The sequence below is a fragment of the Tribolium castaneum genome, chromosome 2, assembly GCF_031307605.1.
Source record: "Tribolium castaneum strain GA2 chromosome 2, icTriCast1.1, whole genome shotgun sequence".
Lineage (NCBI taxonomy): Eukaryota > Metazoa > Arthropoda > Insecta > Coleoptera > Tenebrionidae > Tribolium > Tribolium castaneum.
Window position 1 is genome coordinate 13,877,207 of NC_087395.1, and position 18,641 is coordinate 13,895,847.

General features: G+C 33.9%; 2 protein-coding genes across 2 annotated transcripts; one reads left to right on the forward strand and one right to left on the reverse strand.

Moving 5' to 3' along the window:
- The first annotated feature begins 7,405 nt into the window (after positions 1 to 7,405).
- Positions 7,406 to 14,418, forward strand: Lint-O (L(3)mbt interactor in ovarian somatic cells). The gene is made up of 6 exons (XM_008199370.3): positions 7,406 to 8,330; positions 8,505 to 8,748; positions 8,798 to 8,910; positions 13,417 to 13,612; positions 13,663 to 13,949; positions 14,169 to 14,418. The coding sequence occupies exons 1-6, from the start codon at positions 7,629 to 7,631 to the stop codon at positions 14,313 to 14,315; spliced, it is 1,689 nt and encodes a 562-aa protein (XP_008197592.2). The 5' UTR covers positions 7,406 to 7,628; the 3' UTR covers positions 14,316 to 14,418.
- LOC100142223 (DENN domain-containing protein 10) lies at positions 14,332 to 18,156 on the reverse strand. Its single transcript, XM_008199369.3, has 5 exons — positions 18,000 to 18,156; positions 17,564 to 17,947; positions 17,416 to 17,519; positions 17,157 to 17,361; positions 14,332 to 14,679 (listed from the first exon to the last, which is right to left on the reverse strand). The coding sequence occupies exons 1-5, from the start codon at positions 18,037 to 18,039 to the stop codon at positions 14,411 to 14,413; spliced, it is 1,002 nt and encodes a 333-aa protein (XP_008197591.1). The 5' UTR covers positions 18,040 to 18,156; the 3' UTR covers positions 14,332 to 14,410.
- Positions 18,157 to 18,641: the final 485 nt, after the last annotated feature.

Here is an 18,641-nt window from a genome sequence, read left to right on the forward strand (position 1 = left end):
TGCCTTTATCATGAAAAACTCGTGTTTGTAGAAATTTTTGAAATACATAAAATTTGACAATTTTTTTCGTTTACATCGTCATATCTTCCTTCTGGATAAAGCTAAAAACTTCTAAAAACACTACGAGTACAAAGTGAAATGCTGAGGAATGATTCTTGCACCAAAAACTTATCTAACCTATTAACTTCATTTCGTCTCGCTTATGTATAGATGTATCTTTTAAAATAAAAAAATTCTCGCTTCTCGAAAATTTTACTACACAAATATGAAACCTTACAAGAAAAATGCAATTTTCTCAGTTTTCTTGTGTCCAAACTAAAATTATGTCTATTCGTTAGAATCCACATTCATTGAGGAATCTTTTGCAAAAAAACGAAGTTTCTAGCTTTATCCAAAAGGAAGATATGACGATATAAACACATTTGACCAAATTCAAGTTTTTAATTTTTTTCCACAGAAACACCTTTTTCATGATGAAGGCAATTCCAAACAAAAAATCGAACTGTGAATTCAAAGTCAGCAAAAATGTTTGCATAAGAATCACTTTAAAAAACGTATGTCCTCTAACCCAGACGGACAAATAAATTTTTAATTATTGCCCGCTACTGATGTGACGGCAAATGACTTGTGGACAGTCAGATTCTCCCTCTTAAGTGCATTTCAAAAAATGTAACATATGTATTTAAATTAAAGTAAAAATCATGGTGGCTCGAGATGAGCAACTCGAGCAGTATTGGAAGAAATTTTTTCTAAGAAATCTGAGATGTAGAAGCTACGAATTGGGGTGAAATGCCTCACAGGTATAATCTTACCAATTATGCGATCCTTAAATATGACCTTGACCTGTGTGTTAGCACTATTAGCAAAGAAAACCCTTTATAACTTTGTGTACCTGCAGAAATGCTTGTTTACTAGATTTCCATAACAGATGATAACTGTGAAAGTATTTAAAGTTTCATATTTTGTAATTCCTTGAAAGATATAAACGTTCTTCGCGTTCATTCCATTTTTTATTTAATAAGTATAGACCACAGGTGTCCCCACATCATGTTTCATTAGCCATTATTTTGTTATCAGTGAATCATGATTGAGGGAAATTTTCTCAGTCTTTTGTGAATCAGTCAATTTGTTAATATTAAAACTTCTGCACTTCTTAGCTGTTTCAAAACTACATAAACACCAACGTCGCATTTTGCCTCAAAATTAGTTATAATTATTTATGCACTTCAAAAAATTGATAGCCATTGTAATTTATACTTTCAATGAGAGATATTTTTTACAGATCCGTATCATTATTTTAATTTTACCGACTAGATAAACTATCAATAACAATAATAACATGCAGTCTTGACGAAAATAATGTCAATCTATGAAACATCTAGTTCATCTTCCAATTTTTTAAACTTTTAGATACAAAATTTTTTGAACCTTAATTTTAAAAATGCGTAAGTCCTGTACTTATATCTTGTTTGTAAAAACTAAACTCAACAGCCTGGTCATTTTGAAATAAAAACCATTAATTGATTTTGATTTCTCGGTACTTTAAGTTATTTCATCTAAAATACGTTCAAAGGGCATAAAAATACACAGTTTTGGCCTGAGAATTTCGTATTTGGCTTTCTCTGTAAATTTTAGTTTGGATATAGTATCACAATGGCCCCAGTCCTTGGAAGTTAGAATTAATTAATTAATAATAAATAATAATATTAATAAATAAATTATCCTATGTCTCGTTTATAAGAACATGGTTTATTTTTTATTCGAGAAAATCTGTTTCTTTAATAAAAATTCTGAATGGCTAGAAAGGAAGTTTAGAAAGTTAGAAATATGTTTGTTTCCGAAAGCGTGTAAACGTTGCTAGGGGCGACGTAGCTGCCCTTTTTCGCTTCATAAAACTCAAATGTCATAACAAGAAATCTCTTAGAACGTGTCACGAATACATTAGGTGAGTATTCAAGTTTATAGTGTATTATTTAAGGTGTTCATCAATTGTAAATAAGTGTAGTCCCTGCGAAAATAACTGGATGTACTCGTAATTAATATTTGGGAAGTAGACCCGGAGGTAAATAACAATCTTCAACTTTGTATCCCTGCGTTTTGTTATCAACATTTTTTATGACCAGTATTTTTTTGCATGAAATAGTGGAGTCACCTAGATGCGCCTTGTTTTAACAAAACACACGAGCAAAATTTTGTGGCATTTTCTACCTAAAAAAAGTAATAATTATGATTTGTCCGTTTTATAGATGAAACTCACGAGGTATAAAACAACGAAACCATTTTTCAATTCAAATGATTTTTAAAACGTGGCTTTGTGGATCTAGAAATTTTTATAATTAATTATTTTTATCAGTTTCAAAATTAGGAAAACCTTTTTCTAAAATAAGAGTTTTGGCAGTAACTAATTTTTTAATATCTGTTATGGTCTAGCTACAATATGGAATCTTTCATTTACATATTTTTAGACCATTTTGACCTGAAAAATAGGTACACTTATGTGTTGCAATTTTCCACATAAACATGAAATACGATGATTAAAAATCCATTTGTTTGGTTTCCAGTTGCAACTCTTCACCACGAACATGTTTTTTCGGAAAGTATGGAGCTTAAAAGTAGTACTGCAAACAGTAAAGTATACAAAGATGCCTCTTTGCTTCTCGTGTTAAGTATTTTTAATTTTTTTACTAACAAAAGACACGAAGAACAGTGGAAAATGAAAACAAAAATATATAAATATGAGATTTTATCAAGTACCTATACCTATGAGTACACCGGGAATTGTAAATTTAAACTCTAGCTTAAACCCAAAGTTTATTGCATTTCTGAGAATTATGTAATTTAGCACGTGTCAACACTACAATCGTCTTTCCAAAGCGATTAGCAAAATCCAAGAGATTCGTATTATCTGACGTATTTTCGGTTTCGTGAAAAATTTCTCTAGAAAAGGGGGTTTTAGTTATAAAGTAGTTATAAAGTTGGAAAAGCATCTGTTTAGCCAAATCTACCTCCATTTTTGATTTCAACTTTTCCAATCTATTAGTTAACTAATCACTAATCTAAATATATGTATTTCAAATAGCTACTGCTTCAGCTTCTTTCTACTATAAAATAGTCAAGAGTCAAAATAAATAAGTGATAGTTCGGATTACGGAATTCAAACGTTCTGTTTTTAAATTTTTCTGACCTATTAGTTGATATGATACTGTTGTACTATTGGTCCTTTTGTCCATGTTTTTTTTTAACAAAAAGCTACTATAGTAGGTCCGTAATTTTAGGACACCTACATTCTAATAAAATTTTAAGGTTTTGACCCCCAAAAAAGCATAAACTAGTAGGTACTCACCTACCTAACTGAATGCGATCATTTATCTTACAGATCACGATCGTGCAAGCAGCCAATTTTTCCGTCTTCAATTGAATACAAAGAAGTTGCTGATAACTTTTCATTAATGAAATAATGGTTATAAATGTTTCATAAGTTGACAACCATTGACAAAGATTTTAAAGAATAAAATGGGTACCTAATTAAACGTGTTATTGCAACTTTACTATAGAAATTTTAAACAAACAAACCAATAAATTCCCCATTGTAAACTTAAAAATGACGGTGTCAGAAGCAACGTACATATTACTCACTGTGGTATTTATTGAGGTACTACTTATTATTACTACCGTTTCAATTTTCATTTAAGCGATTTTATAAAAATCGCATTTGAAATTACATAACATTATTCTGGCTTGTTTACAACTGATTTAGGTATAAATGTTATGACGTCTAGCTCATTTTTTAGCAGAATTTTGTAATTTTCTTAATACAAAATTTATTTTTTTTAATATACTTAAATGAACAAAATCGTTAAATATTAGATAATCTTTTTGCAATATGGAGTTGCTGGACCAACTCAGTGGTACCTTACTGAGAAGCATGTGTAGATTACGGAAAAAATCTTGAAAAAAAGTACCATTCAGAGAAATGCGTTTGCATTTATAAATAAGGTTCTTTTGAAGGTCGGGTGATGGGGGTTGGATATCCTGCTGAACATCTTGGGCTCGGCTCAAGCAGCGGCTCTAAAACTCTTTGTATGTACCCTGTAGACAGTAGCCAACTTTGAATACAAAAGATTTCATTTAGAGAGTTTCCATCCAAAGTTGAAAAGTGAAAATTTTCTCTAGAAACTAAAATTAAAACGACGGACATCTAAAATTAAGGATATGAAACGACGTACAAATAAAACGACCCCGTCCTCGATAGTTCCGTTAATGTCGCTAGAGGCGCAGTTGTTCCATTACCGTCTAAGCGTAATAAATTTATAAAAATATTTGTAATTAAATAACGGTTAGCACAAGGCGAATAAAAACCATATGAGTAGATAGAGCATTAAATTCTCAATAATAGGACATAAAAATAGTGCAAATATTATTTCTTAAACTATATTTTAAAAAATTTCAAAATTTTGCCAATTTGCACTCTGCCCCATATTTTTCAAAACGCTGCGAATACGGTTACGATACAAGAAAAATGTTCAGAAGAAAGATCTAGAGAATTAAATTTCCTTTAAAAAAGTTCGCAAGACCATTTCTCTATCTTCAACCATTTGGGCTCCAAAGTCATTCAAAGATGCTCAAGCGATGGATTTCTTTCATTTTGCGTTGAAGATAAACATCTGGTGCCGCGGACGTTTTTGTAGAAAATTTAATTCTCTAAATTTTTATTCCTTACACTTTTTTGTATCTTCAGCCGTATTCGCTGCGTTTGCAAAAAAATAAGGTGGAATGCAAATTGATAATTCTAAGCGATAATTTTTTGGACATCGTCGCCTAATTATTAAGACGCTGCGAATACGGTTGAAGGTACAAAAAAGTGTAAGGAACGACGTTGTAGAGAATTAAATTTGCTACAAAAAAGTCTTCAACGGTTTGGATATAAATTCACTTTCCCATACTTGACTACCGGCAAAATGAAGAAAATCCGTCGCTTGAGCGTCTTTGAACGCCTTTATAGCCTAAACCGTTGAAGATAAAGATATGGTCTCGCTGACTTTTTTACAGGAAATTTAATTCTCTACAACTTTCTTCTGGCCGTTTTTCTTGTATCTGTAACCGTATTCGCAGCGTTTTGAAATATATGGGACGAAGCGCAAATTTTAAATTTTAAATAATTTTTTTCACATATTTCTCATGAAAATTTTAGGCCTTAGTTTTTCTCAGTCTGTTGAGAACACAAAGCTCAACATTTCTGCATTTTTTTCCAAGTAATTAGTAAACTGGTTGAAGTTAAATTAATTTAAAATGATTTGACACCGAGACGGTATAACGCTGGAAGCGCCTTCATTTTACTCTGCCGTACTGTTATTTTTTGGGTTCAGAAAATCCTGCGATTTTGTATCTCGTTTCGTCTCCTAAGTTATAGTCCTTCGTAATTAAAACATAAAATGTGTTGAGTAAAATATTTTAAAACCACAGTTTTAGACGTGCCTGAATGCCCAACTACCCCATCAGCCGACTTGAGACAGAACCCTATTTACGAGCTTATTTCCACAGCGTTGGGCAAAAGAATGGAACCAAGCGTTTTGTGTCTAAACTAAGTACCTTACGAAAAAACTAATTAGTACATCATCAACTACTTTAAAAATGTGATGATCTTTTAAAAATACATTTTATTCTTCGACACTGTCAAAATTTATGGTTTTTCTCCTGTGTAAACAAGTTTTGACCAATAACTCGAAAACCAAAATGATTTAGAAAGAATTTATTCTTTCAAAGTAGTTGATGATGTCCTACTAAGTTTTTTCGTAAGGTATACAGGTTGTCTCAAAATTGACGCCCGTGCTTTTAGGGTTTGCTTCAGAAGTTTTAGGGTTTGCTAAAACAAACCGAAAGTTAAGAGTGGAAAATTCTCCGATTGTCCTTCGTTATCGAGTTATTGATAAGGAACTAAAATTTAAAATTTAAACATTAAATTTTATTAAAAGCGAATTTACCAAATTTGTTGTCACAAAATACACTACAATGCGATTTAGAAACTTTTCCGTACATGCCCTTGCCTCTGTAGCGGCATTGCCATCATATACACCTCTAACTTATTAATATAAGTTATAATTAACCGAGCTTTTAACAATCGACAAAAACTCAAATGTAATAATGTATCATTTTAAATATACAAAACCGAAGGAAATTAATAATACTCCTCACTAGACAGAGTGATTCAAAGAATTTTAACATCGCTAACATTAACTAATAAGTTATGTTGCTCAAAGAATTGGAAATCAGCATAAAGCTTATTATTTACATAATTGGAATTTTTTTTATTCTTAACTTTCGATTTGTATTAACCAACTGAGTCAAATTCCCAACGCACGGGCGTCAATTTTGAGACAGCCTGTATACATAGTTTAGGCACAAAACGCTTGGTTCCATACTTTTTCCCAAAGCTGTGGAGCAACACCGCCCCAGTTTCATGCAGTTTCAGTTACCATGCACGTGTTGAGAAGCTCCACCTCGTTTACGAACTTATCGCTCAGTCACTTTAAGCTCCATATACCTATACATACCAAAGTATTTACTTTTACTACTGACTTCAAGTATACTGTGAAGTAAATGCTACGTTAGGTAGTATTTATTTGAAGTAAAAGCAAATACTTTTTTAATCGTACCACTCTATATCTATATAGTATCTATTCCATACCCATTTATTAAGCATGGAATATCCGTAGCGTTTAGGAATTATTAGAGATACAAAGTCCCACGCCCCAGTGCAACATGGACAGAAGTTCTATGGCTGTTATATATATTTTCCGCCTACGAAATAATAACGCTTGTCATATTTCTTATACATTTACTCCAACAATCGATAATACGTGCATGGAGTAGCTAGTTTCTTATCAGCCAAGATCACTTCAGTTTTTATTTTTAGAGTTTTAAGAACGTGATCGTGGATAAAATATTACCCAATTCCCCTTTGTCTTTTTCCCGGCCTTAAAATAAAGAACAGTAAATTAACAACCAAAACATCCGTCGCCTTCGCAGAACCAGGCTTCCAGCCACGCCACTGGTTCTTGTCACCTACCAGGCGTTGTTAGTTTGGTTATCTTTGCGCGATTTCGACGATTGAATCGTTGAGTGGGAAGAGCAGCAGGACTCTGAACCCATGCGCTCACCACACTGCCCAAAAAGCAAAAAAAGCGCTCGTGTGGAAATAGCGCACAGTGCGCTCGCCTTTTTTCCACTTTCCGTCGCCGCAATAAATTGTTACTAATTCAAAAGTTGCGAAGCGCTCCCGACAGGTGTGTCAGGTTTCCCGCAACTCGCCCAATAATTCCGAATCGGTGCACTAAAGGCGTAAACAAAATTAAAAGATAAATAGTTGATCGGCTCGCAGCGACTAAGCGTGCGCAGCTGCTCGTTTCAGCCACCCTGCCGCAACACGGATAAAGCAAACCCGTGCGACGAACGCTCGAGTGTAAAAGTGCGTGGTAAGAACCGCTCGGTTTCCGCAAGAAATAGGCGACGGACGGGCCGCCAACCCGCCCCAAATAATCGCAAAGAGTTAGGGGAAGCGATCGGTGCCGGGCCCAGCGCCCGCAAGGGCCGCGTTCTCGCGCTTTTCCGTGTGCGTTTGCCGGTGCGAAATGAACGCGATTAACAAGAACCGAGACCGCATTCTGGAGGCGATTGACCAGCTCAGGCGCCGCAAAGCGCGCCCCGACATCCAGCGCATTTGCAATTACCTCTTCCGGCGGTTTTCCATAAGTTCGGTGGAGGCCCGCTCCGACCTGCAATGGTGCGTGGAGAACGACATCGTCCTCAAAGTGGAGTACAAAGGGAGCATCAGTTACAGGAACGCGGCGAAAAAGTTCTCGCACGTGAAACGCGACAGCCAGAGCGAGCACAACGCCGACAACAAAGCCAACCGGAAGTTCGCACAACTCCTCACGAACGCCTTCGGGGAGCTGGTGGTGCACGAGCCCGACTACCTGGAGTACGGCGTGCCGGCGGAGGAGATCATCGACAACATCCTCTCCAAGGACAGCGTGCGCTACACCAGGAAGTACATCTCGATCCTGATCGAGAAGGAGGTGGAGAACGGCGGCCTCATCAAGATGGAACATGACAGGTACCTGATGGGACCGACCAAAGAGAGGACGGACGATAAGGGCGCCAGCGGGGAAGCAAAGGACGGCGATACGCACTCGCAGGACCTAGTCATTAGCGTCAAACCCCGGAAAAAACCGGGACCCAAACCCGGACTCAAAAAGGAAAAGTCCGAAAGCATGGATTCGGACGAGAAAAAATCCGAAACGGGCAGTCTGCGAGTAGGGGGAAGGCGAAAGGTTAGTTGCATCGACCTATTTGTTGTGTGTTGTGACGGATGCGTTTAGCACCACCACAGACCTGACCAATGAAGACCAACAAACCCAAAATGGTACCAAAAAACACACCGACCATTTCATTATAGCCTGCCAAATGCACAATTGTGTAATTAATTGTTATAACCTCACTTTCAGAGGGCCAAGAAAGTGTTCGACCCGTCCGACACCCATGTCCCGAAGAAGCGCGGCCGTCCAGCTGGGTCCCTCAATAAATCGACAATCGAGAAGCAATTAGCGAAATTGAGTGATGAGTCCAGGCCTGAATCGCGGACTTCGAACAGTGGTCGGGAACAGGGTGGTGTTTGTTCTGTTTGTCATGTCCAGAACAAAAGGGGGCCCAATGATCGCATGGTGGCCTGCCGGGAATGTAGTAATAAAGGTTTTGTTGTGGTTTTTGGCGATTATGTTGTTTTAACTTTGGGTTTTAGCTCATTACAGTTGCTTGAATGGGGACGATATGATGCTGAGGATGTATCCAGATAATACGTGGCAATGTCCGCATTGTAAAACTTGTGTTATTTGTTTTGAGACATCGGATGCGGTAAGTATTTTATTGGTACTTGTTAGCACTAGATTTCGATGGTTTCTATTGAGAATAAGTGTGGCAATATTGTGTGTTTGTTGTGTATTGCAAGAAATTGTTTATTTTGATCTGAAGCTCTCAAATTGAGGTCGATATAAAGTTAAATCAAATCACTGACTTTCAATCTCTCCACTTCAAGAAACATATACAATATGAATGAACACTTTACAACCAAGATTTTTTTGTTTAGTACATTTATTGCCTGTACATACCATTATATTTGAAAAAAGTTAGAAGTGGCTGTGCATTTCTGAGAGCAGAGAAACAAAAAAAGACAAACAAAAACCAAAAAACTAGCACGAAATGGTGGGTAGGGAAAAATAAAAATTGACCTGTTTCGGGAATTTCCAAAAAAATCGTCTATATCCAGGTTATGAATTTTATTCCAGTTAAAAATTCCAATTTGTATAACGCCGACGTCGCATTGTCTCACAAAATTAGTTATTATAAATTATTTATGCACTTCAAAAAGTTAATAAGCTAATGTAATTTATAGTTGCAAACACGTAAGGTAAATAATTATTAATGTTGGGTTGGTCGGGTTAAAGAAAATTTTTAAGTAACTCAAAAGCGAAAAAAAGATTTTTAAAATAGTGATCATTTTTCCATACTTTTATACACCTACTGGTATAAATGATTTTTTGTTATTAAACTCTGGTCATGTTTTTTGTTTTTGACCCGAACACTTTAGATAATGGTAGTTTGTCGAAAAAAAGTTTTATGGTTGGTGGGTTAGTATATAAAAAGTTTAAAAAATGGCTAAAGTAACCCAAAAACGATTTTTTTTTAATTTGCTATGAAAAGGATTATTTTTCCATATTTTCTCATCTGGTATAACTGTTTTTTTTTTGTAGATTAAGTTACTGATCATATTTTTTTTGAAAAATGATTGCTTGAACACCAAAAATTACTATTTAAAACATAATTGCTAAAAATTTATTACGATTTTACCTCTACTTTCACATAGATATATTCGTAAATTTAGTTTTAAAAAATTAATAAGTAAAAAATTATTAACGTTGATGCATAATTTTCAATGTTATCCAAACCACAGATTAAACTAAAATGAAATTGATACATTGTAAAGTGTCTGCTTTATAAGTTTTATATAGTAAATGTCAAAAAACTGTCTTGCAATAATAACATCGTGTCTTAAAAACATTAACTATTTGTTGAATTTTCATTATCTATCAAATAATACACTATCGGACAAAAGTAAGGCAACATTTTGAAAAATATAGAAATTAATGTCTATCTAATGTAAATAAATTATGATCGGGCAAAATATGGTATTATTAAAAGAATCAAAGGAAGCTACTGTCATTAATGTCAAGTAATTATTTATTAAGGTTGAAAAAAACCGCTTTGTTGACTTGTAGTGTAAAAAAGGATTATTTTAAGACGACAAAAGTAAGGCAACATTTAGATTTTTTTCAAAAAATGTTGTTATAATGAAAAATTTGTTAGGCCAATATTAACAGTTCGTCTTGTGCAACAAGAGCCATGCCAACGGGTACACCAATTGGTAAAGAGTTGAAAGAAAGAGTGATAGATGCTTTCTTAAACAATGAAAAACAAGCGGATATTGCAAGAAGATTTCAACTGTCTAGATACAGCGTGTCTAAAATAATTATTCGCTACAACGAAAGAGGACATTTAAACAATAATCCAAAATCGGAAAGACCACAAAAAACCACTATAAACATGGACAGACGCATTAAAAGAATTTCGGAAAACGATCCATGGAAATCTGCATCTAAAATTATAGCGGAAATACCGGAAATAGGAGTTAGTACACGAACAATTCAAAGAAGACTGGTTGCAGCAAAGCTTTTTAGTAGACGTCCTGCTAAAAAACCTTTGATTTCCGAAAGAAATAGACGCGCCAGACTTCAATTTGCAAGAGAACATTTGAATTGGACAGCGCAAGATTGGAAGAAAGTTCTGTTTAGTGACGAAACTCGATACAAATTATTTAATTCGGATGGAATGAAACGTGTGAGACGGCCAATCAATACACGATTCAACTCCAAGTATGTTACACCCACTGTTAAACATGGTCATGGTAGCGTTTTTCTGTGGGGGTGTTTTTCGTGGAATGGTGTGGGTCCGTTGAGCTTTATTGAGGGTAATATGGATCGGTTCATCTATAGGGACATACTCCAAGATGTAATGCTGCCGTATGCAGAATGGGAAATGCCTCTTCGTTTTATCTTTCAGCAAGATAACGACCCCAAACACACTTCTGCATTGGTCAGTAAGTGGTTCCAAAATAATAATATTCATGTTTTGCAATGGCCTGCCCAATCACCAGACCTCAACCCAATTGAGAACTTATGGGAAGAGGTAGATCGACGAATCCGGATACAAAGATTTCCCAACAAGCAATCTTTGATAGATAAAATCAATGAAGTGTGGTCAAATCTGAATGAAAATGTTATTCAAAAATTAATTTCTTTAATGCCCAGACGGTGCCAAAAAATTATACTTAATAACGGCTATGCCATAAATTATTGAATTTTTCGTTCTATTTATTTAAACTTTAGTGTTGGGTAGTGTTATGTAAATGTTGAATTAAATAAAATTTGAGTTCAAAATATTTTCTGACAATGTTGCCTTACTTTTGTCGCATTAATATCGGGCTTTTTTATATTTCAAGCTAGTAGTATGTCATAATAATTACCCACAGGCTATCCATTTTCAACACGAATAAGAATATCTTTAAACATTTATTATAAAATTAAATTGAAGGTAAATACCAACTCTTAAAATTTAAAATACCAATATTTGTATATTTTTCAACATGTTGCCTTACTTTTGTCCGATAGTGTATACAATAAAATTGAAATTATTAAAAAAAAACACTATTATAAATAAATGGGCTATGAAGTCAAGCAACGTAATCCAATGATGTCTGGGCATTTTGTTGATGAAATTTCGGTTAATATTCGTCTTTTTGGACAAAAAAAACTAATAAACTACTTAAAAAAGATTTTTTCGACCTTCTTTGGTTATTTTACGACCCGGTTGAACAGAACCTTGCGAAAAAACTTAATTTTTTGTTAAGAAATATGCTTAAAAGCTTGAAACCTCTGTCTTTTCTAAACGCAAAATAAAAGACCTATTTTTTTAAATTTTTACCATCTCCATTGGTGTTACCACTAGCACATTTCCGCTGGGAAATGAGTCGTGGACCACACTGTTTAAGTTGGGTAACGTGGTCCAAATTTTATGATAATGCAAAAAATGTTTAATCAATTTGCCCTTGCTTGAAGAAAACAAACCAAGCAGCTACCACTTATCGAAAAATTTCCTAAGTGAACTATATCATGGGCGTTTAGTTTGGACTACTTTGAAATAGTATTGGCAACATTGAATAAGAAGTGACATCCATGTGACATCCTAAATGTCATTTTTAACTGTGGCACGTTAATAAATTTAAAATTTGACATCATAAAAATTGTTTTGTTCGAACTTAAAAACCATTTGATATTGGAAAATTAATCATTTTTTCACATGTAAAATGCAATTTTATTGGTGAAAAATTAAAAAAATAGACTAAAAGAAATGAGAACTATTGTAACAACGTTTTCTTTGTACACCATAAAGTTTTACAATAGATAATTGTGTTTAAGGTAAGTAACATGTAACTTACAATAACATGTTTTGACAAGTGTGACCCGAAAATATTTACGATACCGATCGGTTCGTCTGAAAGACTACAGCCTATCTGCAATAAATCCCACAATAAGCTTGCTTGAGTGATTACTGTGATTAGCTTGAAGGGTTTGGGGTAATCATAATAAAAATTTAATTGTGTACAAAGAAAACGTTTTTTAACAACGTGACCAGTGACTCAAATTAAGTTGGCAGCAGCGAAATATTTGTTAAATTTTAGGTAACTAAATGGAATTTGTTAGTTAATGTAAGACTTTATTGACAAGAAATTTAATACGATGTATTGTCTTTGCTGGTAGTAAATATTTTGTTAAAATAAAGCAGCGTTTTTGATTACACTAATAAATTTAATTCTGGAGTTTTGGAACAAGCATTGGTTTGAATCCGGATCGTACTTTTGCAATGTTTTGTGTCTCTAATAAATAATAATTTATGTTTGTGATTAGGCTGAACATCTTTTATCATCATTCATCATACTTAACGAAAGTTGGTTCGAAACTTTTCAATTACCCCCTGTATTTTTTATGAAATAAAAATATAGCAAACGGAGGTTACAAAATTCGCATTCACATTTGTTTAATACTCATTTATCAACTTTCAAAACAAAGTAATAATGTTCTTTTATTATGAGTTATGACTAACAATTTTATAAACACCTCTACGAAAAGCACAGAATGTTTTTTATTTACTTTTCGCGTTTGTTTAGAATTGATACCGTGTTAGTGTGTTAGCTGCGGACTCAGCTTTTTCGTATCGAATATCGCACTGATAAAACATTTTCTTCAGGGTTATTTAACAGTTTGCGCTGTCTGTGCTGATGCTTACCACGCAGGATGTCACCAACCGCGCATTCATGAGAAATTTATTAAACCACCGGCGAAATGGCTTTGCATCAATTGCGAAATGCCCGAGGAACTGAAAATCAATGAAATCCAGTCCAACATAAGCAGTTCTTTCACGTCTAAATTAACCAACGGGAATGGTAATTTTTTGTTGGTATTTGAATTAGGTTTAATCCAACTTGGATTGTAGACACAAACGATAACAATTCGTCATCACCTTCCATTTCTGGAAATACAACCCCTAATTACCAATCGCCGCCCTTATCACCCACGCCGCCTCAGCTCAGTCCCCAAAACGAAGCGCCACAAAACGGCGATGGAGGGGTTTCTGATTCTCAGAGTAACCAAAGTGTTAAAGATTCCGATGATGATAACATAGATCCGTCTATACCTGATGCGACCAATTGGACAATCGAAGAGGTGTATCAGTATTTCGCTCAGTATTTCCCCGAGGAAGCCAAAATTTTTAAGGAACAGGTTTGTTAATTAATACACTGGTCTGCAACGAATTCCTCATTTAAATAAAATTAATATCAATATGAAGGTTTAAACGTGGCGAATCTATATCTGCTTTCAGTTTTTTGCTATCACGTGTGTTAATTTTATATTAATTACGCATAATAATAAGAAGGAGAAAAAAAGTTATTTTGCAGACCAGTGTTATTTGGAACGATTGTTACTATTTTATTTTTTTAGGAAATTGATGGCCGTTCGTTGTTGTTGCTGAAACGAATGGACGTTTTGACAAATTTGAAACTAAAACTGGGACCTGCACTCAAAATCTACAAGCATGTTGTTAAGCTACAAGTGAGAAGGGATGATCCAAAGTTCTACTGGTTGTAAATATTGCTTTTAACAGTTACTTTGTATTCGGAATTGATGTATATTTTTATTATACTTATTTTATAAATTGATGCACCAGAATAAAGCACCGTAAGTTACAAAATCATCATATTTTCGGACACAGCCAAATTGAAGAGAAAGTTTTCCAAGTTTGGGTGGTATTTCTTAGCTCTTAGGTCATTCATCGTGACCATCTTTACGTGGTTGTCTGTTGTTACCGAAGCCAGGCTTTTTAATAAACTGAGCAATTCTTTGGTCTTTTGGAGGATTTGTTGTTTGACTTGGGTTTCAGGTAGGTCGCTTGCGGACAGTTTCACCAAAAAAGTGGCTATGTCTTTGTGGGTTTTGGTCATGGCCATGATCTCTGAAATGGAAAAGAATCAGCATAGGTACAGAGTACGGAGGACTAAATACTAAGAAGCAAAACTCAATTTTCTGCATCCTAAAAGTCTTCGTAATAAGATCAGCCGAACGCAAAATTAAAAAAACACTGATTTAAAAAAGCAATAGTACATATTGTTATTTTAGAAATAATTTTCAACGAAAAGAATCGTCGTAGTAGGGCCTTTTGAAAAAATAATTTTATTCTTCAAAAATGGTAACACATTTTTCACAGCCTTGATAAAACTGTTTTTTCGTAATGCAAGTCAACAAACAAAGGTCAAGAACAATTTTTGTTTGTGAATAAATATGAGTTATTTATTATATAAAGCGGTAAAGAGATTGTTTGTGTACGAATGAAAGGGTTAGGTTCAAGAGTGACCAAGTGGACTTATATCACCACTAGATAAAAAATCTTTTTGTAATTTGCCATTATTTTGATGCTTTAGTAGGCGTCTTAAAGCACGTAACGTCATCAAGTGTGATGTCATAAGCACGGGTCATAAGTCATAAGTTATTTATTTGACGGAACCTTTTATGAAAATTTTTAGGTTGGCAAGAAGCAAATTCGGGGTCTCGTATTTTAGGGAACTGCACAAATTTCATGGGGCGTTCATGCAAGATTACCTTCATACATGTTTTTTGTCAAAATTTGGATGAAATAAAAATTTGGAATCTATTTCGCCTCCTCAGTTTTTACTTAAATAAAGGCATTTATTATTATTATTATTATTATTTTTCATTTTCAAAATTGAAACATTACTAACCGTCACAATAATACCTAAATCGAGTAAAATAACAATTTTTGTTTAAAAACGGCAAAAAGAGGGCTAATTAATTAGCTAATTAATTAATTATTTAATTTTTGGAAATCCATGACAGTAGTGGAACTAATCTATTCAATAAATAATTAAGACACCCTTGGTATATCATGTGTTCTATCAAGAGACGGAATGAATTTGATTCTTAGTGAATAACTAACTAAAAATTTGTAAGCGAGTTCGTTTTGTTAATTGCATTTTACAGGCACAGGCCTCGTAAAATTATTTGAATCATCCTGTACCTATGTTTTTTAGTTAAATAGTAAATACTAATTGAATTTGCTCAAAGTTTGTTTTGGAGTTTATAGTGGGTTTTCTTGGCTAAAAATTTGTCGCTGGGATTTAGCTTAACAGAAGAGAGTTCTTCTCTTATACAGAAACTCAGTTTGTACTTTATTTCACTTCAAAAAATTAAAATGCACTGTCAAAAAATTCTATTATGAAACGAAATGGGATATACGAATACTAGATCGGAAATGTTAAGAAAGTGTATTATTAATAAAGAAACTAAACTAGAAGTTTTGAAAACTCTGGTCATATTATACTACTCAATAGCAAAATTATAAGTTGTTCAAAATTTTGTAAACTTTCATTTAAAGACAACAATGTATGAACAGCAATCCTAATACAGGCTATATGTATTTAACAATACATATTTATTAATTTTTAGGGCCTAACAAACTTTTTAACTTCTAATATAGCTAGAGCTTTAAGATCTTGTATACAATTCAAATCGACTATTTTGAGTTCAACTAAATTACTTTTAAAACGGCTGAATTGCCGGAACTACGGGAAATTAGCGCCAACTTTGAAATTTTAAATAGTAACCACCCATAGGGTCGTTGCATTTGGAAAAACCAAATTATAGCCCATTTTGAAAAAATCATACTAGCCATGAATTTTAACAGTTGACAGTTTTGAAAATTCTAGTAGACTTCTCAAACCTTCGCTTATCGAATGTAGAAAAAATTATTCATTTATCGCAAATGAAAATTTTAACAAAAAAATTGACATGTCAAAAGCTATGACAGATAAGTACCAACAACTTGGGTAAATTTTCCTCAGCTTGAGAAGATGACTTAAAATATGCAATAAAAATGTGTGGTTACTATTTAAAATTTTAAACTTAGCGCCAGTTTTTTGTAGTTTCGGAAGCTGTCATTAAAAAAATAATTTCGTTGAACACGATGTGGATCGTATACAGAATTTTAAAGCTATAGTTTTATTAAAAGTTAAAAAGTTTCTAATGTAGGCCCTAAAAGAATCACTCTGTATACATTGGTATTGTGATAGATGAAAGCTGCATTTACTGCCCTATTTTTCAAATTTTCGTCAATAAATTGTTCGGAAGAGTGAAACATTTTTCTAAATTTAATATATCGATTTATTATATTTTTTCTTATTGTTGTTTATATTGTTTAATGCAATTTCAAATAGGTGCTATTGCTTAATTCAAAAAAGTATATATTATACCCACACACAAAGGCAAAAACATGTATGTGTCTTAATTAGCACACCTGCACAGGATGTGAAAAAGCTAATCCGGAAGTTGGATTTTACAAAAGAGCATAATTTTCAACTTAAACTCATTAAATTTCATTTGTGCATTTTTATTGCGTTCATTAATTAATTATATTACCTTCGGCTTTTGGAGATACTGTAATTTCCCGTGTCCGCAGATTAACGAAGAGGTCATACAAGTGTTCATCCCGTATTAAGTCACTATTTGTAGTCCCTGCGACATAAAACGACAATCCTTTTAATTTATTTGAACTCTCTATTACTGGATATAAATAATCTGCGACTTTTCTCAGCGGAACCAAATTGCTTATAGCCAACAATTCCTGAAATAAGTTTATTGTTTATACATTTGGTGAGACTCTTGCGTTGTTATTTACACTTAAAAGCAGTTCCATGTTGTTATCAAACAGCAAAATCCTCCTTTTTAATAAAATCGCCGAATACAGCAGAATTATCTCCAAATCAAACGATGCGATAAACTCTGAAATTCAAATCAGGCATTGCACAACACTAAAAATCCCCAACCTTTTAAGTTGGCAACGGATTCGTAATTTTTGAAATTGCAAACAAACGAAGCACCATTTTCCTGCAACGAGCAGGAGCCGGAAGTGAACAAATTCAAATACAAGGTAACTAGATCCACCGGATTTTGGCTTTTGGCGTATTTTTTCCCTAAAATATCACACAACTGTCGGTACTTGTTTGGCTCAAATTCCTTCGCCGCTATCACAATCGCGAAAGTTTTGCTTGACACGAATTGGCTGATGTAGATCCAGTTATTTTGGACGCGCCCACAGAAATATTCGTTTTGAACGCCTCTTGCGAAACAATTCGACAGGATGTATTTTTCGTGGTCGACTGTTATCGTGGGATAGGTCCAGGAGAGAAAGTTTTTGCGATTTTCATTTTCTATAAATAAATTATTTGTATATTTGTAATTTTAGGGGGTGTGGTGGCTTACCAACAATGTGAAACGAAATTAATTTATCAATGTATGTCATCGTTTGGAGTAAACAAACATTGTGTGAGGCTAGGAGCACATGACTAATAAAAATGCTGGTTTAGATAAGTAGGAATTTGGTTGAAGGCCATTTAAATGAATGATGGTGAAGTGTGCTGACATCTACTAAACAAATTGCAGGAATCTATACATTAATTGTTGTTATTGCTCCTGATACTCACCGCTGTAAACATTAAGGAGACGTCGGGTGTTGATTCTGAGTTCCTGATACCAAAAATTAAATTGATTTGTCAGAATTTAAGTAATTGGAATTTATGATGGACTATACTTTACGACCACTTCAACTACATGTGTTTCTGATCAAGAAAATGTAAAATTTCGAACATATGACTCTCGCGACGCACTAAGCCGAATGAATTTATAAATTGAGTGAAAAAAAATGTCACTTAAGTATGATTTGCGCTTAAATTTTCAAATGTTCCCGCTTTTTTCTAAATTTTGCCACATTTTTTTTAAACACGCCTTAAATAAATTGACAAAAAAGCCAAAAAGTCACTAAAGTGAGTCTAAATGATCCACGATTTGAGCAAGACATGCAAAATATCATTTGACCTAAAAATAAATCACAAAATAATTCTCGTA

Excerpts from the sequence above, each read along its gene's own strand:
- Lint-O (XM_008199370.3), top strand. The coding sequence starts at position 7,629 with ATGAACGCGATTAACAAGAACCGAGACCGCATTCTGGAGGCGATTGAC. Across the intron at positions 8,331-8,504 it reads GAGTAGGGGGAAGGCGAAAG|AGGGCCAAGAAAGTGTTCGA; the intron begins GTTAGTTGCATC and ends CCTCACTTTCAG. Across the intron at positions 8,749-8,797 it reads CCGGGAATGTAGTAATAAAG|CTCATTACAGTTGCTTGAAT; the intron begins GTTTTGTTGTGG and ends TTTGGGTTTTAG.
- LOC100142223 (XM_008199369.3), bottom strand. The coding sequence starts at position 18,039 with ATGACATACATTGATAAATTAATTTCGTTTCACATTGTTG. Across the intron at positions 17,948-17,999 it reads AATTTCGTTTCACATTGTTG|AAAATGAAAATCGCAAAAAC; the intron begins GTAAGCCACCAC and ends ATTTATTTATAG. Across the intron at positions 17,362-17,415 it reads ACATGGAACTGCTTTTAAGT|GAATTGTTGGCTATAAGCAA; the intron begins GTAAATAACAAC and ends AACTTATTTCAG.